This window comes from Thunnus thynnus, chromosome 2 (assembly GCF_963924715.1).
Source record: "Thunnus thynnus chromosome 2, fThuThy2.1, whole genome shotgun sequence".
Lineage (NCBI taxonomy): Eukaryota > Metazoa > Chordata > Actinopteri > Scombriformes > Scombridae > Thunnus > Thunnus thynnus.
Window position 1 is genome coordinate 12,769,059 of NC_089518.1, and position 27,874 is coordinate 12,796,932.

At 39.4% G+C, this 27,874-nt stretch overlaps 2 protein-coding genes across 2 annotated transcripts; one reads left to right on the forward strand and one right to left on the reverse strand.

Moving 5' to 3' along the window:
- Positions 1-5,890: 5,890 nt before the first annotated feature.
- Positions 5,891-10,463, reverse strand: LOC137192941 (potassium voltage-gated channel subfamily V member 2-like). The gene is made up of 2 exons (XM_067604032.1): positions 9,036-10,463; positions 5,891-7,486 (listed from the first exon to the last, which is right to left on the reverse strand). The coding sequence occupies exons 1-2, from the start codon at positions 10,368-10,370 to the stop codon at positions 7,226-7,228; spliced, it is 1,596 nt and encodes a 531-aa protein (XP_067460133.1). The 5' UTR covers positions 10,371-10,463; the 3' UTR covers positions 5,891-7,225.
- A 5,564-nt stretch (positions 10,464-16,027) lies between these two features.
- LOC137192706 (transmembrane protein 150A-like) lies at positions 16,028-27,679 on the forward strand. Its single transcript, XM_067603597.1, has 8 exons — positions 16,028-16,132; positions 20,589-20,868; positions 21,255-21,302; positions 21,415-21,501; positions 21,938-22,005; positions 23,462-23,589; positions 23,666-23,843; positions 24,616-27,679. Exons 2-8 carry the CDS (start codon positions 20,804-20,806, stop codon positions 24,915-24,917), a joined length of 876 nt encoding a protein of 291 aa, XP_067459698.1. The 5' UTR covers positions 16,028-16,132; positions 20,589-20,803; the 3' UTR covers positions 24,918-27,679.
- The last annotated feature ends 195 nt before the right edge of the window (positions 27,680-27,874 follow it).

A 27,874-nucleotide genomic window follows, 5' to 3' on the forward strand; every position in this document is an offset into this window, starting at 1 on the left:
CATCTACAGTAGGTGAGGGCTAAGTTAAGTCTGGCTTTATTTTTAGTTGGCCATGGCATTGTTGTTGTTCTATATATAAACTGTGCTGAGGATATTAGATAAGGCCTTTGTGCCTTTACATGCTGGCTTGGCTTCAGCACTGCCCAAACTATTAACCTGACACGTGACGTGTCAATAGTATTACTTCTACATCCTCAGCTCTAATCTGAAAACAAAAGCTAGTGATCTGATTGCAGACGCACACAAGCTTAACTGGAGGTGATCTCAGGTTGAACATGAGTAGATTGGAGCCATGTGAGGCCACTAACTGCTGAGTTTTGGGCTGGGCAGGTTGTATAAGACAATATGAACAAGTGATTGTCAGAGATATAATATGTAAGAATACACAAATTCTTATACACTATACTGTACATTTTAAAGACCCGTATTTTCTCTTCTTTTCAATATCTTCACAAAATTTGAAGGTTTAGTAAGCACCACATGACCCTGAGGGGACTGCAGGAGGAATAGTTTGATTTCTCCATCATGTCACTCAGAGAAATGTGTGAGGATGTACTTGATACAATGTTTCACTTTTCCAAAAACACTGTTAAGTCTGATTGTTTTAACACAGACTCCCAGGTCTCTTTCAATAGTAAATTCTATCAAATCATTCATATCAACTAGTTTGGAACCCAGAGCTGAAACAATGAGTGGGATCAATCGAGAAGTCAATTGACAGAAAAATAATCAGACCAGTTGATCTTTCAGTCGTCTTTTAAGCTATTAACACCAAACATCCCCAAGTTTGAGCTTTTTAATTGTTCGATTGTTGCTTTTGTGACAAGTTGTGCGAGTAACTTTAGGTTTTCGACTGTTGGGAGGACAAAACAATTTGATGAAATCACCTTTTGCTTTTGAAAATTGTGATGGGCATTTATAGACTGAGTAGACTAATAGATTAATCAATAAAATAATCAAAAGATTAATAATTGGTTGTTGCAGCACTAAACTCGCCCCACCAGTCTTCATGAACGAAAAGGTGAAAAATAATCCCCACATGTAATATCACAATGTGAAACGACAATGGTATTTAGGCTGTATGTAATGTTTTTCACCATAAATAAAATATAAGTATTAACTCACAAAGATACTGTAGGAACCCAACAAGGAGAGGAAATTGTTTAGATGTATGATGCCTTTCCCAGAAAAGTATTAATTGATAATGAACTAAATTACAGTTTGCTCAGCTTGGAGATGATTCCTGTGATATCTAAGCACCTACTTTTTATTTTTCATAGAGTCAATACAATAAATTAGACCCATCATATTTCTAATGAGATCTCAAAGGTGTTGACAAGTTGGAAGCAACTGAGCATCAACACAGAGGAACAACATGACAACATTTTTGTGTTCCCAAATGAAAAACTTTTCATTTAATATGATGACTAATGAGAGCAAAATAGCAAAACAACTTATTACTGTAACATCTGTGCTGGAACAGTGGTTGGAGAGCACTGATTATAACCAAAGTGATCACATGATACAGGAAAAAAAAAGACCAAAACTACAATATTTATGTATTTTGTATTTATGACATTGCTTCATTACAAACATAAACGTTATAACTTATGAGTATAGCTGCATTTGCAATATGACAATGTTGAGTTCAAGATCCATTAATACATATTATGTAACTAACTTAAAAGTACTGAATGTGGTGATCCAGAGAGGTGTTGTATCATTCAAGGTAACAGTGAACACATCCACAACACGGGAGTGTTTGACTGGTTGTGACAAGACTTGTCACTCCAGAATAAGAAGGAAAAAGTTGGAAATTGCACATGGAAGTGGAGATCCTCACACAGCACTCCAGAGCTTTATTTCAGAATGGTGTCTTCATTTGCTGTAAAAAGACAGTAAAATAATTAGCAAATGTAGGATTTCACATTGCAAATAATAACATGCTTTACACTGAACGGCATTGCTCCCGCTTTTGTGCAATTAAAAAGTGTCACCAGCTGTATTATATTGTACTTTGGTGTTTCTATTATTATGTCCACCACCTGTAAGCGGTGCAGCATGCAGACATATGCATGTACCAGATGGAGAGTATCTGACACATGGATAAGGCTGAGGAGGATACCTTCTGCTAGCTGCTTGGCAATGCGCTCCTGCTCCTCGCGGATCTTTTTCTCCTCCTCCTCGATCCTCCTCTCCTCAGCTGCGATGGGCTTCAGATGATCTGAGTTTATTTTTTTAAAAAGAAGCATTCATTATGAAGAAAAAAAAATCCACTCAATACTATCAATGTGCACAATATTTCCAAATAACATCTGCTTAAACAATTAAAGACAGATTGTTATGTATACAGTACATAAACACTCTATGTGAGAGCCTAAATCACTAACACATGTCCCATCATCCTTATTTAAAACTCTGCAGGATCACAGTGCACATCTGTCAGCTTTTGTAACACTTAACCTTTTGTGACCTTTTTTCCAGGCACTGCAGTTTATAATACAGTTTGTAAAGTTGATGACATTGCATGTTTTGCTTTTTTGTAAAAGGATCAGGTTTTGGAAAAGTATATTTGTAGTGTTTTAAGCATAACATTTGGTGTGTAAAAATGTCGGCCATATGTAGTTCATAATAGTGTTTTATGCAGTGCATTAAAGTGGGTTGATCTCAGTGCACCATATTGAGAATAACTCACCATATCTTCTTTTGCCATAGATGATGCCAGCAATCAAAGCTGAATACCTGGCAGTCTGTAATAATGGAAAAGAGGGTATCAAATTTCAGCACAGGTCTAGAAGTATCTGTAAGTACAAATGAAAAAGTGAGTGGACTTGCAATTTAGGTCAATGAACACGTTTTGCTACTCACTCAGGAGCTTCATCAGTTCTACATCAACAGAAATGTAAAAATAAAGCAGGAAGCCGAGTAGACTTTGATAAAGTAGTTCTAGACATTTATCCTTTGCTTTGCCTCCCGTTATGTTGCTACACCTGTTGAACTCTATTTAGTGCAACAAGAGCTTATTGAGACCTTGGTCATGGGCACAAACTACACACTGAACAGTTGTATTGAGAAAGTTTCCAGAGTGTTTAGGACCCTATCTTCAGTTCAGCATAAACAAAACCCATAGAAAAGCACGGTTTCATTAAAATATATACTTAAAGTCCTCCTCCACTCAAAAATGTGTTTTTCTTCTTATTCCTACAGTTGAATGTTTGAGCTTCACTGTGCAGAATGATATACGTGCAGAGTTTGAGACTTCAAAGTTGTTTTCACATTCATCTGCTGAAAATAGAAAGTTTCTCTGTGATCACTGAAAATACAATATTAAGATCTGTACCTATCAGCATGATTTGTGACATCAAAACTAGTTTGGAGCCAATCCTGGTCCACTATTCAACTTACACAAGTGTGATGTGGAAACTTGAAGCCTCCAGTGCACAAACACCGAGAATGAACTTTACAGTGACGTAGGAAACATCTTGTGTCCAGCAGTTAAACTTTTAAAATGAATAATATTTGCATATTTATAGATTCAGGAATTTTAAATGAGGGCCAAGGAGTGGATGTCTTATTTTAAGGATTTTAACAAGATAATTTAACTTTTTTGTGGAAAAAACATATCAGACACTAATTATTAGTTGAAGTAGAGTATTTTGTATACATCTTAAAACAGCCTGTAGTTTCCAGTCTGTCACCACTGAGTGAGCGGTAGCAACAACAAACCAATTTTAAAACATGAATTATAATGGAAACATATACTGAACTTAGGTAATCTTAGTTTTAGCCAAGATAAAGGATGAGGTATTGTCTCTAAAATGTCTTTACTTTGATGTATATTGATTATTCCCAGTGACATTTATAACAAACAGCTCACACTTCGTTTCAATGGAGACAGATTTAACGCTATTATATAAGCCGTAGCCAAGACTGTTGTTCTGTCAGTGCATGTTGTACTGCATAAAAACGTTTAATAAATGCACTGAAGAGGCTACATGCAGCACATTTACACATTAAACTTAGCTTTTCTTTGACTCTTTAAACCGTGCAAAGTGTCAACTGTTAGTTAGCATAAGTGCTAGCTAATGGTCAGCAGGTTAGCGTACTCTGTTAGCTGGCAAACTGAAATAAGTATGCAAGGCTGATTTTACAGTTAAACATTAACAACCTCTTTTACAGTAATGTCCTGCAACACGAACCTTAATCAAAGGTGACACTGCAACTGGAGGAGCCATCGTTTACCAGCGGGCTAACAGCTAGCTGCAGAGGTCACTTTATCGGCGAAGAGGACTGTAAGAGGAGATTTCTTCTTCTTCTTCTTTGAAGCTTTACTGCAGCTCACAGCCTCACTGGTGACTTACTGCCACCTCCTGGAGGCTGCGACACTCATGTTCATACAGTCACCTGAAAAGCACAAAGATCTCACCACACGTTTTATGATGTATAGAAGATACTCTACTTTGAATAATTATTTGTGTCTGATGTGGTTTTTCCACAAAACAAGTTAAATTATCTTGTCAAAATCCTTAAAATGACATCTCCTCCTTCTCCCTCATTAAAAAACCCAATATATTAAATATGCAAATATTGTTTATTTCAAAATTAACTGCTACTAAATGTGTGTTTTTGTGTGTATACGTATTGTTGAGTCTTGTGCAGTTTCATATGTATTTTTCTGTGGAGTTTTCTGTATTTTAAAAGCCCATCTAAGGACAGGCATTACAAACTAGCTCAGGCTATAAATGCTGCGGTATGTGGCTGAAGTTCATGCTATATGCTTGTCCCTACATCCCTACATCCCTATGTCCCTACATCCCTACGTCCTTACACAAATAAACATTAAATAAAAATAAATAGAACAAAAACACATTTTTGATTGGAGAGAGTGTGTCTGAACTAAATATCCCAATCGCGCAAATAAAGAGCTTTCTGTATTCAATGGTACATTTGTTATTTATCATAATGGCAAATAACATAGTATAACATAAATGAATAATACTTTTTAATATTTTTGCAACACACATACCTAATAAATATGATCACATTTTTGCTGTATAGTTCTCCCATTCAAAAATTCCATTATTCAATTAAAACCTTCGCTGCTTCCTTTCATAGCATGTCACTTTCTCTACATCAAAAAACAATGCAGCCACTGTCTCTTTATTAATTGAGCTTTATACTCCAAGTCTAGACATAATACTGGGTCCATATGTCCTATCTTATTATTTAAAAAACCTATGTGGTGTTAAAGGAGACCTGTGGCATCGTCCATTAGGCCTACATCTCTACATCTATAATCCACTGACAAAACTGAAACATGCAAAGTTCCACTACAAATTCCTGTTCACCTCAGAGTTCTCACTCTGAGAGTCAAAATTATTACCTATGTTTAGCTAAATGGATTGTAAACCAATATAACAGCCCTGCAAAATCTTACCTTAATGAAGATGATCATATTCAGTTTTGATACTGTGTCCCAAATGTGTTGCCTCAGCTGTGGATGTGTTTGTTGTGTTGTTAACCTATAATGTATTATGGTAATAGTTGTTCATGATATATTAATTCCCCTTTTTGACACAAATGGGGTTATGCATCTGCCATTTAGTGGCCATTTTGAAGCACTGCAATATCTTCAGACATAATTTGCCTGCATCATTGTTGGGAGCATTATGTCCACCACCATGCTGGGTTAAAATCACCAGCAGCTACAAAATGCTACATTTCCCGGTAGTGTGTTGTTTTTCCTATGCTGTAGCATTAATGGTAAGATTAGTGAACTAAAAATGGAGGACCTGATTACACACCAAGAAAAAGGCTGACTGCAATAGCAAAGTTCATCCAGTAGAGGTTAGTAGAGATGTATGCAGGTTAACAAGTCTGTCTGACATTTCACATCAATGAGGAGACTATTTTTATGAGCAGTACAGTGTTTATTGAAAACAGAGTATCAGATTGCATCGTGTAATTTACTTGCATGCATGGCAAGCAGTTACATACTGTGTAGGCAAAACTACTGAATATTGCAAACACATGAAAAGCAGCACCAACGTTTGAAGGTTTAGTACACTTTGCAAGCCCCTGTGTGAGCACACTTTTAATACATTGCATCTACATATAGTAGAGAACTAAAACTTGTTAATGAGATCTATGCTTACTCCTGGTTAGGAAGTCTCTGAAAAGTAAAACATCCAAAATCAGAGTTGTGTAGCAGATTAGCAGAAAAGGTCGAGGTGCTCTGGGAGCTGCGATTGAGATAATAAAAGCTTTTTTTCCATCTGTACTCTAATGCTCCAAACCAAAATAGCAAAGTTAAACCTCTTCAACTAAACAGTAGGGTGATGATGCAATGTTATATCTTTTCACTGTGGGAGTTTTATTCAGTAGGACTGCTGCCTCAGTGTCAACATGTAAAAATGGCATGACAAATCAAAATGTCATATAAATCTTTGATAACATATTTAGTAAAAATAAAAAACAAAACAACAAGATACATTTAAGTGGTTTTAAAGTTACAAAAATGATCTTCCCTCACTGAATAACAAATAACAACATAACATATAAGCTTATTTTCCTTATATGCCAGGTTTTTGCAGCTGCACCAGTACATCAAATGGAATTCATTTTTACATATTCATTAAAGTGTCTTTGTAAACATTGGGATCTTTTTTTCTGTGGGTTTGCTTGTAAAAACAGGAGTTTGTAAAGATGGACTCAGCAGCAAGTCTAGCAAGTGTCACTGAAAATAGGTTGTAGGTGGATGTCTCTTTTTTTTGTCCTCTCATTGAAAATCAGCTGTAGTGTACACATTGAGTGATTCTTCTTATGTTCATCTATTCAGTAATAAAAATATGGTTTTCTGTATACAAAAGCAAATATTTTATGAGATCAGTCCCTTGTGTTTAATGTTCTCCCCCTTGTTCTCCTGAATTTAGTAAGCCCATCACTGAACTGCAGTCCTTGTCACCACTAACTGGCTGTGGAAAGGTGTAGCCAGCCATGAGCTTCTTATCAGCTGCTCACATAGGGACGCTATCTACCCTAGATCCCACCCAACTTTTTTCAGGCATTCAGTGCAGTGAAAAGGACATGATCCTTCACTGGCTTCCAATCAACAAACATCTTTCACCCTTGTTATATCCAAGCATCCAGATCCCATACACATTTTTTGCACAGTTTTACAGTCAAGCATTTAATTCTCTGTAAAAGGTTGCGTAAGAATTCAGTGTCAATGACAGTGGCCGTTTCCAAAGCAGTGGTTGAACCTTTTCGCCGTCCTCTTGGCAAACCTCACTTTCCCTCGTTTCTGCGAGGAGGCTGTGTACTGATTGGACTTGAGTTTAGAGTAGTAGTCTGAGAACTTGTTGAAGAGGATGGATATGGGCAGACCATTGAGGATGATTCCAAAAGCGATGCAGATGAAAGCGAAGAGACGACCCAGGATGGTCTCTGGGTAGACATCTCCATAGCCGACAGTGGAGATGCTGACCTGCAGGGGAGTGAGGGGAGTAGTTAGTGCTGATTGAAAAAACATGAATCACAAGCTTAATCATCAGACAATTTCAGTCAGTGTCCTGTTTAGTACATCTTAGTCTTTTGCTGATATATTTGGCTGATACCTTTAATTATATATTTTTTTTAAAGTAGATTTACTTGAACTATTTCCCTTCATTTTTGGTGCAACGGAGCAGAGAGTGAGAGGAGAGGAGAGAAAAGGGGAATGACATTTAACAAAGGTCACCTTGCTAAATTCTAACTGGGAAAGTTGCAGATATCTGGAATGTATCTTGGCTCCACCAGGAAAACCCAGTAATTTTATTGTTAACCAAGTCACACAAGTAAGAATACAAAAATAAATTAAATACAAATGAAATTATGGCTGCTGTCAGTGCAGACTTCATGTTAAATGTGATGTTCTGCCACTAATTGGACAGAACAATGTTTATGTCAGCCATATCAGATATATCACATGCAGAAATGGTCAAAGCTTCAGTATCTCCCACTTAATGTTGTCAATTATGACTTTGTGTTAATGTTTGATTTCAGTTTTGATTTTAGAGAAATGGCATACAATAGGACCTGTACCATATACCTACAGAACAAAACTATTCAACTGCTGAAGTCCATTATTTCTTCTATGCCCTATTACCAACTTGTTTTACATTAGAAGATGCTCGCATCATGATGTTCGCAACATGCCTATTCAAATTCTAGCTAATTAATTTTAGCCTGTTATGGCAACATTATGTGGCCAGTCACTATTGCACACAGCATAGTGGTCATCAGCCTTGCCCTACCCTTTCTACAACTATGAGGAGTTTTGGAAAAAGGGGCGGTTGTCTCCAACTTTGGTTTACTCTTTCTTCTGTCTGCTGAGCACAGTCTGACTGTGTTACACTAGTCTGCCTGGCCGGGGGTTATGATCCAGCTCATAAGAATACAGCAAGAGTCCAGATCAGTGAGTAGTGCTCACTATAACCATTACTATGATTACAAGGATTATCATTTCCTCCCCCTGGATTAGAAGTAAGATTGTACTCGGTCAAAGAAGGAGGGGAATGATCTGTTAAAAGGGTTATTCATGGAAACAGAATCATCGGCTCATTGTTAACAGCCAAAAAGTAGATAATTTTTCTCTGTGAAACTAACTAGGTGCTATGAATAAGTAAGTAAATATGCTCAAAACAGTTTGTGGTTTGAAGCTTCTGTTCTTCTCACTGACATATATCAAACTAAAGAATGAGGTGACACATCCTGCAGTTGAGTTGACCTCATTACGTTTTGTAAGCCAGGTAGTACTGGAGTGTAATCTAATAACATTACATGGTTGACACACCATTCCAGGATAATGTAGGCATTAAAGTAATTCAAGGACAGGGCACCTAATTTTAATTAGATAAATAGGTTCCTTTGGTTTGTTACAAAAGTAAGTGATTTTTTCAAGATTAATTTTAAGACTTCCAATATTGTGTTACTTGTGAGTTTAGTCTTGTTCTCTTGGTCCTTTATGCTATTACATGTTACAAAGTTGTACTTACGGCAGCCCACCACCATGCATGAGGGATGCTGGTGAAGTTTGTCTGCGGCATGTCATGCTCCACAGTGTAAACCATGGCAGAGAAGCTGAAGATACCCATGGCAATGAAGAGGAAGAGGCAGCCCACTTGCTGATAGCACTGACGCAGAGTGAAGCCAAACGCCCGCAGGCCTGTGGAGTGTCGTGCCAGCTTCAAGATACGAAAGATTCGCATCAGTCTCATGATACGCAACACTTGCCCCAGCTTTCCCACCTGTCCCACCGCCTTTATGTCGGCCTCATGCTTCATGTAGTTTTCCTCACTGTCAAAGAACTCCAGGATGGCCTGGAGGAACTGAGGCAGGATGGCAATTAGGTCCACAGTGTTAAGCACGCTCCTGCTGAAGGCTTTGAGGTCAGGAGTAGACACCAGACGCAGCAGGTACTCCATGGTGAAAAAGGCGATGCACATGGACTCCACATATTCCCAGTACGTCTTGCCACTGAGCTGGCCTGTGGCAGTTCTGTACTGCATCTCTTCCACTGTGTTGAGAGTCATGGCTACCAGGGAGATCAGGACAAACAGACTGGAAGCCACCGCCATCAGCTTGGCCTTGACAGACGAAAAAGGCTTCTCCATGAAGTTCCAGATAGCTCGACGCTTTTTGCCCATGAACATGTCTTGGAAGAGCTCCTCATTCTCCTCAATCTCCACCTCGGCTTCCAGCTCCCTCTGGATCTTCAGTTGGTCGTTGAGCTCGTCCTGCCTTTCCTCGAAGGAGATGCGGCAGCAGCGGTGGGTGTTCTTGATCCTCACGCCCCAGTAGTTGATCTCCTCCAGGAAGTTGCGGGGGCACAACTCGTCCTTGATCCACAGCACACCAGTCCTGTAGAAGTTGAAGATGCTGTGGAAGACATCGGGGTCCCTGTCGAAAAAGTACTCATTGTTGGTCACAGTGTAGTCATCACATAGGTCCAGCTTCATGTTGTGGTCTGTGTAGGTGGCCAGTCGTCCTATTCTGGTCTTGGGGTACTTGGCAGCCGTCTTGTAGGCTATCTGGTAGGACTTTCCACCTACATTGATGTTGATCATATAGTTCTTCTTGGATGGTGAAATCGGCTTGGAGAAGCTGTACGGAACAGTGTCATCCTCTTCATTCTCATACTCAGCATAGATGTCGTAAATGTCCCTGCTCAGATCCTGCATGGAGTTCCATGTCTTCACGCAGCTCTCCTTGGCTAATGGATAAACAATCTCCGAGGGTCTTCGATTAATGTCTGAGTCTGCAACTTTGTAGTTGGGAAAGAGACTCTGTCTCCTGTTCCACAATTTGGCCACCTTGCTGGTGCTCTCCATGTCAATCCCATACACTACACAGCAGACAGAGCGCTCGGACCTGCTGGCATTACTGGTGCCTTTACCTAAGCATGGAGGACATGAGCAGGCTGCCTCATGGCCCCATTAATGTTGCTGACTAAGAGGATCCGCGTGCTTACAGGACATCTAAATACCATTATCCCCTGCTGAGCTTCCTGGCTGAAATGACGTTGGCTGTGTGGCATATCTCAACAAATGCCCATCATGAATTCACCCATTTTAAATTAGTTAAAAAGGTTATAATATTAACTTTTAGTGCTTACAGCTGATTTGGGCAATTTTAAAACAGTATACATGACAATTAGTGTTGTTTTCCTCACATTTGTTTATGAATACATAGGCATTGTGTCATACATTAATCTTTTTGCAATCCTCACAGATTACTCAAAGGAAGTCATATTGGAAGGCTATGATTGGAAAATACCATTGTGCGTAATGTTACTTTTAAGTTGTGCAAAACTACAACACTTTGTGATCATTTATTGTCAACTTGGCAAATTTTAATTTTAGTAAAACTCTTTTTTTTTTAGAATTGACTATAACTTTTTTTTGTTGGATTATTATTTTGCAAAGCTTTAAGATACTGGAGGAGAACAAAGAAAGACTGGTGGACACATAAAAGAGGATAAAGGCTTTAAGCATTAGCCTACTTCCTGATTGGGAGGGGGTGCAGGATTCTTCAGACATGAAGTGAGTAAAGACCACAGACTCTCAGACATAATCTTTTGTTTTTATATCAGACTTATATATATGTATCAGTTATAAGTTTGTGACATGTCTAACAAGTAGTAGTGATTTAATTAGACGTGATTTTTACTCAGAAAGATGTCAGGTATTGAACATAACATTGCTTGACAATGAATCCTCTTACTGGATATCAGATTATTGTCCTGCTGATTAACAGTGCAGGCTGACCAGAGACGGTGTTCTGGGAGGCTAATGGCTGATGACATTATGAACTATACAGTATATCAACTTTTATTTACCTTCGTGGCGCCAAGCACTCCTGACCAGTTAAAACAATTAAGGGTTTAAGTAATTAACGCAGTGACATTTAAATAGAGCTACCAGACTTAAGCTAGTCTTGTTAGTCTAGTTGTCATAAGAACATGAGATGAACTGGATTTGTCATTCAAACCACAGGTGAAGAGGTCAGAATAAAAGATGGAAATTTGAATATGATGCATTATCTGATATATGATACAAGTTTTAAGGCTACTAACTCATAAAGTAATAACTGACAGACAATATCACACTTTAAAATGTAATGAAATATTCCTCATAAAAAACAGCTCATAAAACAAGACTAATGGGTAGAAGATTGAACTCTTACTTACTTAGAGCAGCCACCCCTGCTGTTTAGGGGGCTCACTCATCCCATTTTTATTTTACTTAGAATTTTTCCCTCCTGTATTGATCCAGTAATAGTCCAGGAAGGATGATAGTTAAAGAATGCATGCATGAATATCACCATACTTGCATTTCACAAGGATTAATCATCTGCTCTCAAGGTCTCCAGTTTCCTGTCAGTCACTGTTGTCCGCAAGATTTACGGATCAAATTTAGTAAAGTCCCTTCAAAGCTTCTTAGTAGAACAACAACAATGTAGGTTATAATCCCTTGTGTAGGTTTATAAACCCGCTTGTCATATACATTCTCTCTTATTTACAGCAGGAAAATCCAAACACAGATTGTTCCATAACACTGAATGCACGTGTTGAAGCTGATCTTTGCTGATATGCTTATAATACATACACTACTACTCACTACTCACTACTCTACTCAAAATAGGGAGACACTGAATCCTTATGTTTTTTTGTTTCCTCAATTAAACACATTTTTAAAATAGTTGTTAGTATAGTTTATACACCATAAAGAGCCACACATGTCCTACAACTTTGTTTGACCACATAAAAGTACATTGAGGTAATATTTGGAAAATCAGAGTTTTGTTAACTGTTCATAGTGAAAACGTAGGCATGTTACACTCCTGTCAGTCACCATGTTGCACAATTTACCTTATAATGAAAAGTGCTACATTGCCACCAGCTTGAGTCACTTCCCCAGTCCTGTAAAATACAGCACAATATAGGAAATTAGAGGTGATGAATACACTGATGTATTCTCAAAGATCATCCAAGGATGTTTACTTGATGAGTGATTCTCAACCTTGAGATTAGCACCCACACAAGGGGTTTAAAAATAAATTTGAAAGGTTTTGAGGTGATTAACAAGAGGGAAAAGCAGAAAAAATATGTTTATGCTACAAAAAGTTAGGTTATTTTTTTCCTCTAATCTTTTGCTTTCCTTTCTTGTAAATTACTGACTAATTTCACTCAAGGACACTGTACTATATTACAGCAGAGAAACATATTATATTATACACAGCTACTTTTTCTTCTGAATGCCAATATTATTGATTGATCTCATTAATTTGACCACATGTGTTATTGTGAACAAGGTTAACTTGACAAATATTGTCAGTTTGAACTGTGTGACAGTGACAGCCTTCAACAGGAGCAGCAAGTCTCACTCAGCAGAATACTGGACCAGCTGTATTTTCAGGTTTGGTAAATGTGTGTCACATTAGCACTTTGCCTTAAAGCATTAGGAATAATCTAGTGTGATGAAGAAATAATAGAGAGTGCTGTCAACTCTCTCCAGCAGACAGTAGTATCACAGTCATTAGTAGGAAGATAATACAAGACTGTCACTAATCGCTTTCTCTATTGTAATGTATGATGACACCACAAAGACAGTGTTATGTTGTTGAGTTTGGATAGATAACTGTCTCCATGCTAAAGCCCAAATCTGGAAAGGGTTAAGAAAATAATCAAGTAGTGACAAGTGTTTAACGAACATCAAGCTAAAATCAAGGCGTGTGTTGTGTGATGTGTTTGCTTCATTTACTTATGTGTCTTCATATTCCATCTCACAAAAGAGCTTTTTCACAGCAGACATTTTGACTTGTCGCAGGAAAAGCACAGGTGTTGCTAATAACATTAACAGTGGCTTTGCTCCATTCAGGTGTCCCAGTAAGCCGAGCTAGTAAACCAGCATGCACAATAGACCCATTTCACAGCAGACATTTTGACTTGTCAAAGCAGGAAAAACACCGGTGGAATTAATAACTTTAACGATGGCTTTGTTCCATCAAGGAGAGCTTACCAGAGTTCTGGTATTGTGCCTGCTCACTCACTGACATGGCTTACCGGAACAATTAATGTCATGGATTCATTGTTAATGTTATTTTTTTACACCTGTGTTTTTCCTGCTTTGACAAGTCAAAATGTCTGCTGTGAAAAGGGTCTATACCAGAGTCCTGAAACCTGCACACCTAAATGGAATGTAGCCATGATGCATGTAATTAATCACACCTGTGCTCTTCCTCGCATATGTGAAAAAGTCTGCTGTAAAAACTGTCTATTCATTTTGTATCAAATTAAATGTAGTCTAAAACAAAGCATCTCTTCTGGTGTTGGTGGGAGTCTTGTGTGGCATCATTAATAATGTTTTTAATTACACCTGTGCTTTTGCTTCTATGACATCTACACAATATGACAAACAGTTTTTGGTTTGACATCCACAACTCCCTTTCTGAACTATTAATTTATATCAATTTAATTCTAATTATGTATAAATACTATAATAATTGTTGCAAATGCAAGCATGCAGATCCCTCAATCTGTTTTTTCATCCATGTTTTTCAAATTCCCCCAAAAGTTTAAAATCCTTAAAAATGTAAGTAAAGAAATAAAAAGATTAATACAGATTAATTTTCTTAACATGAGAATTCATAAAAAAGAAGAACGTAAAAGTTCATGAAAGTTAAACAACATATAAGCTAGAAATGAGGCATCATGTAGATCTTTGTGAATTTCACAAAATGAAGACCACATTAAGGATTTGTATTTCTCCACATATAAAATGTGGATACATGGTAGTGCTTATGTGTTAGTGTTTTATAATATAGGGTATGCCATAAATTTGAAATTCTACTCCAGATTTGAGATGTCAGGTCAATGGCACCAAACATTTGTGGACTATCGTTTGTTTGAGACATCATTGACACATCATTTTATAATGACCAAAGTGTTATTCTTATGTATTTTTAGGAAGTGCAATACTGAACAGAATTAAAGGTGCACTATGCAGGATTTGCTCAAAAAACCATGTATAGACTCATACAAAAATAATCCCTCTCAATCATCACTTGTGACTCACTAGAAATGTCTCATTTGGGGCAGTGAGTGTGTAGACCCCAGCCAATAACAGCATAGAGGGTGTGAGGTTGGGACTCGTAGCATAGCAACCAGGTTACATCGCTGTCTCCGTCTCTCTCCTCTGCTCCGCTCTGCTCTTTGTTTCTGTGTCATGGACGTATAGAGAGCTGCAGGTCTATGTGTCTGCTTGACTGAAGGCGGGGCTGAGCTACAAACACACAGAGCAGAGAGGCCACAGCGGACAAGATGAAGCTCTGCACGCACAAAATCCAGCAATGTGGCACCTTCCCGCAGGGTTGTGCAGAAGTGTGGGCATGTTTATTTGTGCTTTAGAACATAACCATTGTAAAACAATCAGAAAATTGTTTGATCGTTTTATTTATCTGATTCACAGCTTTGTTCTCACCAGCAACGCTCCCTCTCTTCATTCACTCTCTAGCTTGATCGACCACTGCTGCTTTCTCTCTCTCTCTCTCTCTCTCTCTCTCTCTCTCTCTGTCTCTCTCTCTCTCTCTCTGTCTCTCTGGGCTCTTTTATACAGAGATTGTGCATTACAGCTGTGAAGAAGATCCATGATTAAGACGCTTTTGCTTTTTTACACTGAACCAAACAAAGCCAGCATAATGCCGCCTCCATGTGTGCTTTTACATAGCATGCCAGCGTTCCGGATTCAGAGGCATGATGTGTAACACAACAGCATCAGCTCCCTGTCCCGCCGTATCAGCTGTCCCTTTTACACAGATGTCGATATAGCTCTGTGACTACCTCTGTAGCTGGCTTATTGGTAGAGCAACTCTGCCCCCCGACTCCGTGTCCGTACCTTTTACACAGAACAGTGAGGCGGAATAAAGGCGCAGCATTCCCGCCTTGAACAGGCTGTATAAAAGGATTTTCTCTCTCTCTCTCTCTCTCTCTCTCTCTCTCTCTCTCTCTATTACTCTCTCTCTCTCTCTCTCTCTCTCTCTCTCTCTCTCTCTCTCTCTGGTGTCTTTGAGCCAGGGAGGAGGGGCCAACTTTGAATGTTGTGTTTACAAACACCGACAAATCCTGCATATTATGCCTTTAAATCAAAATTCTAATTGGACACTCTCAACGATAACTACAGACAGAGGTGGTGCACAGTGGGGCCTAACAAACTCGGAGCTGCGTCAACAATCAATTATGTGAAAATCAAAGTGTTAATTTTGTTTTATAGATAATCATATCAGTTCTATCAATCAGGTGATGGCCATTCTTATACCACTGTGTTTGTGTGAATAAGTTCTCCACTGTATTTTGGTAACGCTGCAGTATATATTCTATATTTCCACACACACAAAATAGTGCCATTAATTTGTAAAAATAAAAATAAAAATGACATTTTTAATGTAAAAAAAACCCCATTAACTCTCGAAACGTCTTATTTTGAAAAACTCCAGACGGAAGTTATTTTGTGGCTCGCCTCATCTGCTGAGAAAACGCTGTTTTTAAAGGGAAACCAAGGTTGTTGAGGTCCGTGGTGGGCTTAGCAGGTGGAAGGTAGGTGTAAACTCATTTTTGTACACTGATATTCCCAGTAGTATCCGTGCTCTTGTCCTCAAAATGTCTCTTTTTGAGCAGCGTATCATTTAGGTGAGCGGAAATCAAGATGCAGGCAAGTGTCAAGTCAAGACAACTGGTAAAGTGCAAAGCTAACCAGCGAGCTATGTCGAAGCTAACAAAGCTAACGGTACTTTTTTTTCCTAGGAGGGCAAAGTCATGACCCGCCCTACACTGCCTCTGATTGGCTTACCCTGGTATTATTGATCTAACCCTAACCAATCTCACTCCTCATGCCTAAATTTAACCAACCCAACCCACGAAGGCAACGAGTACTAGCCAATCAGAGGCAGAGCAGGGCGGGTCTTTCCGTCGCTGTCCTAGGAAAAAAATTGGCCAACGGCACCGTTACCCGGTTCATTTAAGCACCTAAGTAACGTAAGGCTTTGTCTTTTAACGTGGATAAAGCGGCGTTTCTTTAAAATAGCTACATTGTCACAGTTGTGTTCAGTCAAGGAAGTAGCTGCAGCGGAGAATAATCCCCCTGAACGGCTGCGGGGGGTGGGGGTGTTATGGTGGTGGTGGCCCCCGATATACACACTTTTGCAGTAATATACAGTAATACTTGTGTTTTAAGTTTCTCCTGAGAGAAGAGTTAAACATATGAGACTAAATGTTATAATAGGTATACTGTATATTTAACCGTCTTACATCGGCAACCTGTTTGTGAACTTTCAGCAGGTATTCATCATGTGAGTTACTGTCCTTCATAACATCTGATATCAAGTTTACATTGCTGTCTTTTATATTTATGCGCATGGTTTTCTTTCTCTTATTTCATGAATAGTCTATTTGTCATGACACCTGGCCCCTGCAGCAGTGTGAATAAAACAGAAGTAAATAATTATTTATAAATGTAAGGTTCAAAACCTTTCGACAACAGCTGACATGAAAACATATCAAGTCCTTACAAGTTAATTCTCAACCACGACGTCAGTTTATCAGAGGCGATTAAAGAACGACTCTATGCTATTAATGAAATATAACGATGTGCCTCTTTTGCCTGCAGATGTCAGGTGATTAGTTGTTTATCAATGTGAGTACTGTTTTTACAGTTTTCCTATATGTCCTTTATGTAAGTTTGTAAGCTTCATAATCTGGTTTTAACACCGTTAAACAATCCCGACCTGCAGTGAGTATTCTGGCCTTTGCCTCATATCAAGGTCTGAAAAAATATGAAAACATAGGATTTGAACAGAAATATTTAACAGGCCTTGGTTTTGGGACCCATTCATGGTACAGACAAAGGTTGAACAAAATCTGAGACGGTGCTGCAACAACCTTATCTGATTTAACACCCAAGAGGAAACTGCTACAAAGCACGCCGAACCTTATGAGGAAATGGCTACACTGGAATGTCGAGTGCAGGGAACCAACATAGAAAAGATCTCTATGTAAAAGAAGGGGTTTTATTGGAACACAGCTCAAAGGACAATATGTGAAAAACACAACCATTAACAATTGTAACATTGTTGACTTGAAGTGCAGGTGATGGTGTATGGGTGGCTGAGAATAAGCCTGCCCAAAATTGACCAATTTAGATTTATTTTGTAAGACTCATTTGACTGAATGGTGAACCAAAAACGGCAAACCACAAAAGAAAATTGAATATCTAACTGCTCTGCAATTTTTTTCATTAAAGGATAGGTTCATCATTTTTCAAATCTGCCCTAAAACAATAGTCAAGTGTTCAAATGAACATTGAAACATGTTTTGTTATTTTTGTTTTTTTTCTGTAATCATTCCTCCTGTTCATACTGGCCATTAACAGATCCCTTCATGAAGCACTTTCAATGTACGGTACGAGTCAAAAGTTTGGATGCACCTTCCGATTCTCTTGAATGAAAAAGTGTGTCCAAACTTTTGACTGGTACTGTAAGTGATGGGGGACAAAATCCACAGTCCTTTGTCTGTGCAAAAATGTATTTAAAAGTTTATTTGAAGCTAATATGAAGCTTCAGTCGTCCAAATGAGTCAAATCAACTCAATATCTTTCAAACTTAAGTCTTTTTTTTAGTGCTAAATTCCCTCTTTTTGTGAAAAATTTCCCACTGCAGTTGAACAGGAAAATTTCCCAAAGCAGTTGAACACTGGAGTAATTTTATTTCACTAAAAAGACTATAACTGTGGGAGATAACCTGTGGATTTTGTCCCTCATCATTTACACTGTAACACATTTGGACGGGATCTTTCAATGGTCAGTATTAACAGGAGAAATGACTACAGCGAGCAAAACCTGTTTCAAAGTCCATATGGGCAACTGACTGTTGTTTTAAGACATCCATCCATTTTCTTTACCGCTTGTCCTCTAGAAGGTTGCTGGAGCCGATCTCAGCTGACATTGGATGAGATGTCTGTTTTAAGACAGACAGAAAAATTGTGAACTTGTCCTTTAATGTAAAAGCCAGAGAATATTTGATCTTGGTTGAAAGATTTATTTTGGAGAGAAAACAGGTTGCGCCCTGTGCCAGGGTCTGTAATGCAACCATGAAGACCCTGTTAAACTTACTTATTTTAGAGAAAAGTGGATGGAAAGATCAACTGTGAGGCCAGCAGTACACGCCAAACTAAACTGATTTTGAATCGTTTGCAAAGACGATTGGAACCGCTGTCAAATATTACGCTGAGTGCAAATGCCTGTACACTCATGGTTGTTTAGTGATATCCATGCAGATGGAGGAGATTCTGTGGCAGATGTGGGTAGAGAGCCATTCATTGTCTTCTAGAGTATGGGACTATCAATAATGTGTCAGCAAACACCTAACTTTAATCCTTAACCTCACCAAAACCCAGCTACACCTGCAATCAGCTCCAGATACTTTCTAATATTGCATTTGGTGGAAGGGAAACAGATCAGATGGTTTTAATCAGTACTGTGTGGAAGTTTATCAGGGGAAGCAGCTTGATCATTTTGACAAGTTCTCGTTGTTTTAGTTGTAAGTCCACCAAATATGTAAAATCGGGTATTGATTGGAAGTAAAATAACGTACACCCATATAGAACTGAAACTTAAGAGGAAATGTGGGGAGAAGACCAGAAAGCAGAAGTAAGATGCTTCCCAGTTTTGTCTAACCTCGCCATTTATCATTTCCACATACTGAAACTTTTTAAAGAACAACGTAGGAGGAGGTTTATGGCCTCATATGAGCCAGCTGATATACTGTCACTAAGTGACTGATTACTGTTACTAATTTACAGATTTTAAAACATCTTTCACAGTGTGGCGTGCATATAAAACTGTCCCAGTGAGGGATGGAAAATATGAAAAATGAACAAAACACAATTACACTGGAATTTTCCCAGTTAGAAACAGACCTAATGTAAAAGACAGAAAGGGTCAAAGCTGCAGCATGCTAAAGTCGGTTGTATGTCAAGCTTTTCAGCAACCCCTACAATAATCACATAAGCCATATATTCAAGAGATTTATATAAAAACTGTGTAATCAATTTGTTACTGCCTCATACGCCAGCGTGACCTTTCTCTGGAAACAAGAGCTCCTTTTTATTTGGATTAGTTTAAGACAAGTTTATCTTCGTTCAGTTTATATTCCCTCTGAGCAGAGGACATACTTGTAACTGTACACTGTGTAAAATGATACAGGCTGTGTTGTCCCGTGCTTCCCTCCACCACAGAGCTGACCTTGGTCTTCATTCTCACAAGGGGACATTTTGCCCTGATGGTACCTTTTTACAGCTTCATGTTGCTGTTCACTTCTTTTGAAGAGGTGCTTGTGTAATCAGTGTCGTGGTCATTAAGAGAAAAGTCACCAGAAGACATGAACATCGTCAAAGGGTTGATGGCGCAGCACCAGATGTACCAAAAACACATCTTTCTAGACACCTTTTGTTAGGGGTCGTTTTTAGATATTTGCAGCTCAACTGCAGTTTGATTGCAGAACATGTTTCAGCTTAATAAAACATTTACAGTAAACACCAGGTCAGTCTAATCAAAGAGCAAATAAACACTATTTTGCACTGATTTTCAACAGTGATAAAGGAAGAAATTAATGCAGTTTTGTTTGTCTTTCTGCAGTGTTCAGACAGCACAGGGTTATGTGTATGTCAGCTGGCTGTCAGCTGGCTGCCAGCTGTAGTCTTTGGTTTAAAAAGTGGCACTTTAACACACTGCAAAGACGTAAGGCGATGTAGTGGGTGTTTGTTGCTGCTCGCTCTTTTGAAGTCATGCAATACATGTTGCATTTTCAGTTAATTCAACAGGCACTGAGCGCAGTGTTGGAAATTACTGACTGAAACAGACAGATCAGACAGATCACTTACAAACCAGTACATTACAATGCAAAATCAATATTCTTCAACACAGTATACAGTATAAGATTTCACCTTAATGTTTATTTTTCATTTCTTAAATAACACTTTACTGTTTTTTTTCTGTCAGGTTGTGGCTGGTTGCAGGGCTCCTGGAGCAGAAGAGCTGTGCCATTCCCCCTTTTGTCCTCTCATGCCCCCCCCCTCCCCGTGTGTTTCCCTGTGTGTTAGTGACCCCACACCCCCACCCACCCCCCACCTGATCCCTCTCGTCGTGTCGCCGCTCCAGCCCGAAGCCCCCCTCTCACCCCATGCTTGGGACAAAGCCAGCTCACTGCCAGCCCAATGACTGCCTGGATCGTCCTGCCTGTCAGCCTGTCTGCCTTCTCCATCACAGGAATATGGATAGTGTGAGTTCCAGTAACACTCGTCCGTCAGACGTATGTCGACGAATAGAAACATGATGCGTTCTCAATGTCGGGTGCACAGACGGAAGAACAAATTTAGTTGTGTAAATGGTTGTTGCAAGCTGTTTACCTGATCAAAAATTAAAGATTAAGATTGCAAACAAGTATATGTTAAAGTACAAATATGGATACTGATATATTCACACTGTCACACTAATATTTGAGTGTATTTCTGTGCTCCAGTGAATATCTTTTTCACCCAGTGTGATCTTGTGTTTGTGATAATTCACCTCATGTCGTCAGGGATTAGATCACTCTGTGTGTCATGATGCTTTGACATTTCTTGCTTTAACTGATGGTGTTTTGTTTTTTGTTTTTTTACCCCACAGATACGCCATGGCTGTAATGAATCACCATGTTTGTCCTGTGGAGAACTGGTGAGTGATGTTGTTTTCTTTTCATGTGAGGAAACAGGTGTAAAAATCTAACATCACAGGTTTTTATTTTTTTCAAATCCGGACAAATGAATTCATTGTGTCACCGCTACAGGTCTTACAACGTAACGTGCACAGAGGAGCTGCCCCGACCAGGCTTCCCGAAGACATGCTGCACCATCCAGGACATCCCCCTCATCAGGTCTCCTACCACTCCTCCTCTCCGCACTACAGTCTTTGTTTCTTCAGAATACAAAAGCCATTTTGTGTCGGCAAAGGCCCCGAGGCATGAATTAGCACCTTGTTATGTTTTGGCTCTGTGACTGTCATTAACCCACGCTTTGCATAAACTGCATTTGTTTAATCTTCAAGTCAGCCACTAACCACTGGCAAGTACAAAAGCGCTCTTGTAAAAAGGCATCATGGGACTCAGGCTTTTTTTTTTTTTTTGTAGAGGTTATTCATCATATAAATTTCAGTTTTACATTTAGATGTAAACAGAGCAAGCTGGTTTAACATTCTTGAATCAGGAAGTGTATTTCCGACATCTGGCTTCATAGATCATAGTATTTATTTGAAAAGAAAAAAAATGTGCAGGAACAACATACTGAGTGCTGTTGTGTCTCCATCTCCTGCAGTAAATGTGGTTCTTACCCTCCTGAAAGCTGCCTGTTCAGCCTGATCGGCAACGTCGGAGCCTTCATGGGTGAGTCCTCGGTTGAACTGAACTACTCTCGTACATACAGAGTCATGGTGATAAAGACATATGGTGTGTTTCCCTTAAAGGAAGAGTTCTATAATGTAAGAAATACACTTATTAGCTCTCCAGCCAAGAGTTAAATGAGAAGATCAATACCAGTAAATATGAAGCTACAGCGAGGAGACGGCAGCACATAAATCCCACTAAAACCGCAACGTGTTGTTTTTCCACATTAAACAAAGGAAGTATAATGTGTTAATCATCAAGCTGTAGAGGTGCGGGTGGCAGTTGAACCAGGCTAGTTGTTTCCTTCTGTTGTGTGAAAGTGCAAATTAAAAAGCAAAGAAATATTTTTTGTTTCTATCTGAATATCAATTAAATTAGTTTAATTGATATTAATTTAAATAAGTTCAATTTTTTTTAGTGTGTAATGTGGTAAAATGTCAAAATATGTTATATCCATCGTTAAACAATGATTATTAAATATGCAATAAAGGAACATTTCTGGTTGATTTTCTTTAATTAGATCATTTCACTTCAGTGAAAACAGTACAATCGCCTTATGCTCTTTACCACAAACACAATGAGGCAGTACAGTTGAGGTGGAAATGTTTAATGTCTGCGTCCTCTGTCCGGTCGGTGAGTTATATTAATGCTGTGGCGCCCACAGATGTCAGCCACTAGCTCTCAGGAGATGCGGAGGGGCTTGAAATAGCCCGTGCTCTCTAATCAATAATGAATGCGGCTTTTCCTTCCACTTCCCCCCTCTGCCCTCTCCCCTGCATTCACCCTCCACGGCCTTCCTCCATTACTTCTCCTTTTCCTGTCTTGTTTTATCACCACTCACTTCTGCCCCAATTTTCCCTTCTGCTCTTAATTACGTCTCTCTCCTGCTGTTTTCACTCTCTCCTCATTATTCACCTCACCTTTCCCTTGTTAATGCACTTCCTTTTTTTTTTCTCCAGTCCTCATGATCTCCTTTTGTTTCTTGTATTGTTCTAATTACATGCCAGTCCTGCCTTTCTCTCACCGGCCCATACAAGCTGCCTGGATGCCTTTGACTTCCTCATTGTTTGTGGCTTCTATTATTGCAGATCTTTGAATTAAAGTTTATTTTACTGCCTTGGTGGTGGTGGTCTGTAACAGACATCAACCCGCAGATGTCAATGGTTGACAGAACATATCCTCTCTGAGACAGCAGTAAAAACACATTGGTTATTCCCATCATGTTAGAGCTAGCATCTGCAAAAATGTCAAGAATTACTTGTATAAAAAACAGAAAAAATATCAATTCATTTTTAATACAGTACGTACAATAACTGAATAAACTAAACCATGATCTGCTTCTTAATTTTCCACAGATTTGGACTGGATTTATATAGAAAGGCTTCTGTGGTTTTATTGTGCAGTAACGTGTTGTGAATGCAGTGTTAATGTGCTTTTGTTCTCCTGCGTCCCACAGTGGTGATGGTGTGCCTTTTGCGCTACGCCCAGGTGATAGAACACAGCCACCGATGTTGGGTCAACACCAGCGCTCTGGTGTCTGGCTGCACCAACGCTGTGGGTCTGGTCATGGTGGGCAACTTCCAGGTAAACTCGCCGCAGCAAATGGTGGTGACTTTCTGTCTCTCATCTGGACTTCTGACTGAATCGTTCTGTTTGACAGGTCGATCACGCCAAGTCTCTTCACTACGTGGGTGCCGGTGTGGCGTTTCCAGCAGGGCTGCTGTTTGTGTGCCTGCAGTGTGTGCTCACCTACCGGGTGGCGGTGACAGCCCTCGACTACTGGATGGCCCATTTCCGAGTCGCTCTGGCACTGGGAGCTATGGTCTCCCTTGTCCTCAGTATCCTTACCACAGAGACGCCCCGCTGCTTGTGCACATGCACTAGTTACACTTGTACTGTATGTTTATATCTAAACACGATTGTTCTTCCCCCTTTCAATCCACTCGCCTTGAGACACGTCAGAACAGATCAAATGTTTGTCCTTCAGCTTGTAGATGAAACAGTCGGGTCATGATAACATCTGTGTGGGCCTCTCCTCCCGGCCGGCCTCTCAGTGACATGCAGTTAGAAAATGACAGTTGAATTTGCCCCATCAACCTGCTAATTCTCATATGGTGCTCCATTTAGCTGACAGTTTCCCGCTCAGCACTTCACGGCTACTCCTTAAGGTTCTCCAGTTAGGAAACATTTCAGGGACGACAGTTTTTCTGCCACCAATCATTATTGTCATTCTTTATTTGGGTCTGCTGTCCTCTTGTCTGTTTTGCAGCAGTATGGAGAGCCATTCAGGTACATGTTGATTGTCTGATGGATCATAACCAATAACCATTTATCCTAAGTGGATTACTGACCAGTATTTTATATTTAAAACTAATCTGTTTTGCCAGTGGCAATTTAACCTTAATCATATTAAGAATTGGCATCTGGCATCCTGAGGTTAAGCTGCTTTTGATATTCTCATTATATTAAATCCATTCATTCATTCAGGCTCATGGTATTTTCATCCTCTCCTTCCTGTTCCACTATATGAAAGGAAATTAAATGTATAAAATGTTTGTGCTCATGCATGTTCCAGAGATGTTTGTCCTCCTCAACTTCCCTTCCTCCCAGGCGGCATCTTCTTCATCCACGAGAGCTTCGTCCTGCAGCACGCCGCAGCCATCTGCGAGTGGGTCTTCACAGTGGACATCCTAGTCTTCTACGGCACCTTCACTTACGAGTTTGGCACCGTCACCAGCGAGACCATGATGGCAGGCCTGCAGCAGAGTCACCACCACGGCTCAGGGGTTATCATGGGCCCCAGGGCTCGGGGCTCGACACTGGGTGGGGCAACCAAGGGCCTCAAGTCCCCGGGGGGAAGCAGCACATCCACACATCTCAATTGTACCCCGGAGAGCATAGCAATGTTGTAGCTCTGCATCGCAGCTCAAAGGTCTGAAAAGGCACTGCGGAGGAGCTTCACGGGCTTCCACAGAGATGGGAAGATGACAGAGGTAGCATGTGAAGGAGGAGAGGAAGTTTGGATATCTTTTAAGAATTTAACTGACACCAGGTTATCCCATCTTTAACACTTATATCTTTTTTTTTTTTTTTTTTTTTTTCTCCAACGTTGGTGCAAGCCGGCTTGTTCGGTGAGCAACTGCAGTCAAATGTCCTGTTACATTTTCTCTAGTGATACTGAGAAGAGGGCTGAATGTGTGGAGCCAGTTTGACTACTGGAACCATGAATGTTTCCAAGATGGCTGTTGATTGGGCAAATCTTCACTTAAGTAGGTCTTTTTCTGAACGGGTCTTCTTTTGTTGGCCACAACTGTGCATCACTGGTGTCTTGGTTGAAAGAGGAGGTTCCTTTAAAAGCCACAAAGTTTCACCCCCCCCCCCCCCCCCCCCCCCCCCCCCTCCCCCCAGACACTCCTTCATGAATTATCCAGTGCTTTGCGTGGCCCACCTGTTTTGGCCTTTTTGCTTATCTCTGCACGGCACACTTTTTGAATGAGAGAATACTAATTTATGTTTGAGTTTTAAGTTTGCGTAGTAAGTAGAAAACACTGAATGTTTGAGAAGTGACTAGTTAACGTTATGTATGTTTTACAGGCTGTGAGAACACGGCCTTTTTAATCAAGCTTAACTAATCTTTCAAATGATTGGCAAAAATCAAGAATTTCACCCGACAGTTGAATCTGGTTGCACAGTTTCTGTGTGATAGCTGCACTCAAACGTGATTTGAATGCACATTTTGATGGTATTATTTCAGATTGTTTTACACAGCATGTATATCTTTATCTTGAGCGGCTATTATTCTTGAGGTCATGATCCATTTCACTGATGGCTGCGTAAACAGTACTGATGTGTTCTGCTGTGACGACTAGGACTGTGTGCATCTCAATCACTCTTAACTGAGAAGTCCTCTCCCCTTGATGTCATTCCATTATCGTCCCACGAGTTGCAGGATTTCTTTAACATTTTACATTTCAAGCTACCTTTTCACCGTCATGTTCGGTGCAATAATCGCCATCAATCATCTGATCATTTATGCTCCACTGGAGTGAATAATGCCTTTTTTTTTTTCACTGTGTTGGTGTTCGCCCAGGAGTTTGAACACATTTTTTTTTTTTTGTGAGTGACACCAAGACATTTTAAGTGACCTATGTCCTATAGTAAAACAAGTGGGTGTGTGAAGGTAAAACTACAATCCCACTAACACGTTTACAGGTTAACATAGTTCCTGTCCGCACACTGATTTGATTTGATTCCAGGCTGGACCTTTGGAAGCCTTATTTGAGTTTTGAGAATGAGTTTTCTGTTCATGTGAAGTAGTGGGAAGCCTTCTCGGTAAGTTACGGGAGGACGTTTCACTCACAGCGGTTGACTGAGAGGTGCAAAGTGAACATGATGCTCTTAGACCTCGTGCCATAAACCTTACAATGTCACAATGGTGTCCAGGCAGTGTTACAACCAGACAATATCACAACATAGGTTGTAGACTTTGTGAAAGTGTGTCATATATTGAAGATTTTTGTATGATTTCATGTTGCCAATTTCTCTTCAAGTGATAATTACAGACTGCCACAAACTAAAGCCGATTAACGCCACCATGTTTAGGTTACACTCGGATTAAGTTTTTTTTGTTTTATTGAGCGAGCTGTTTGTCTGTGAGCTGTTTGAGAAGTATGTTTCATAACCACTAACACTCAGATACACACAGTATTCTGCCCTCTCGCGTAGTGTCGATGCATTTTAACCTGTCTAACCACTGGATGCCAGCAATACACATTTCTAAAAGGTCACCTCACCTACCTCTTTTATCTTTTGTGGGTTTGATGCTGTTTCAAAGCGAAATCAAGAGTTCAAACATGTTTTCCATCTCAAGTAAAGGTCTGAAGAGGTTGGTTTCTTCACTCGTCATGCAAATAATTAATGTCTCAGTCTTTCTGGACTGAAGGACCCTGACAGATACAGCTGTGTTTAAGTTTGTTTTTTTTTTGTTTTGATCTGCACCTGTTGCCAAAAAAAAAGACTGGAATCCACTGATTGGTTTTCTGTTTCAACAGTATGTGTATGAATTTGTATGAGTGCACTGTTTTAGCCTTATCCCTCATACTGTGCCAGGGGAACATTTTCATTTTTATCAGGTTTGTTTTGTTTGTGTGTGTTCAGCTGTAGCCTACTTCACCATACTGTAACCAAAGTCACAAGAGGTGACTTCAAATGGCAGCTTGTATGAGCCCTCACATCAGGGTTGGATTTATTCTGTAACAGCATCTATACCATCTTCCACATGCCAAAATTTAAAGGTGGATTTTACAACCTTTTTTCTTTTTCTTCTTTTCTTTTTCTGTTAAAATGCGCACATCAGTAAATGGCTATAGTACGTTTGTTTGTGGGAGACTCGTATATTAAAAAGACTGCCTGATCTGTACGTCTTGAACTCTAGCCACAGCAACACAGAAACAAATGTCTATAAAAATGTATTAGTCTTATTTCTTCAATTTGAAAAATATGTAAAAGAATGGTAATGGAGGAGTCGGAGAAATCCCCGAAAACAAGTCGACTGATTCTTTTGTTTCCTTTTATACATTCTGTAAATATGTATGATTTGTCTATCATTTAGGTATTTTCATTTGACAGAGATTTATATTCAAATATGAAATAAAAATGATAAATTATTAGCACATGTTTTGCATGGGTTGTTTTTTAAGCATGTTCTGTTTGTAAAAGCAACTGAAACTATGGTTAAGACAGTCTTTGGATTGTTTTATATAAAAAGATGTTCTGTTTATTTGCGAACAAAGCAGATGATATAAAGAAACAACATACAAACATACTGCCGGTTTAAAATAACACCCAAGCTGAGTAATTTCAGAACATG

What these genes read in the sequence shown, in the direction of transcription:
- LOC137192941 (XM_067604032.1), bottom strand. Translation starts at nt 10,370, where the DNA reads ATGGAGAGCACCAGCAAGGTGGCCAAATTGTGGAACAGGAGACAGAGT. An exon ending in ATGCATGGTGGTGGGCTGCC is followed by an intron (nt 7,487 to 9,035) that starts GTAAGTACAACT and finishes ACTCCCCTGCAG; the next exon opens with GTCAGCATCTCCACTGTCGG.
- LOC137192706 (XM_067603597.1), top strand. Translation starts at nt 20,804, where the DNA reads ATGACTGCCTGGATCGTCCTGCCTGTCAGCCTGTCTGCCTTCTCCATC. An exon ending in GTTTGTCCTGTGGAGAACTG is followed by an intron (nt 21,303 to 21,414) that starts GTGAGTGATGTT and finishes TCACCGCTACAG; the next exon opens with GTCTTACAACGTAACGTGCA. An exon ending in TCATGGTGGGCAACTTCCAG is followed by an intron (nt 23,590 to 23,665) that starts GTAAACTCGCCG and finishes TCTGTTTGACAG; the next exon opens with GTCGATCACGCCAAGTCTCT.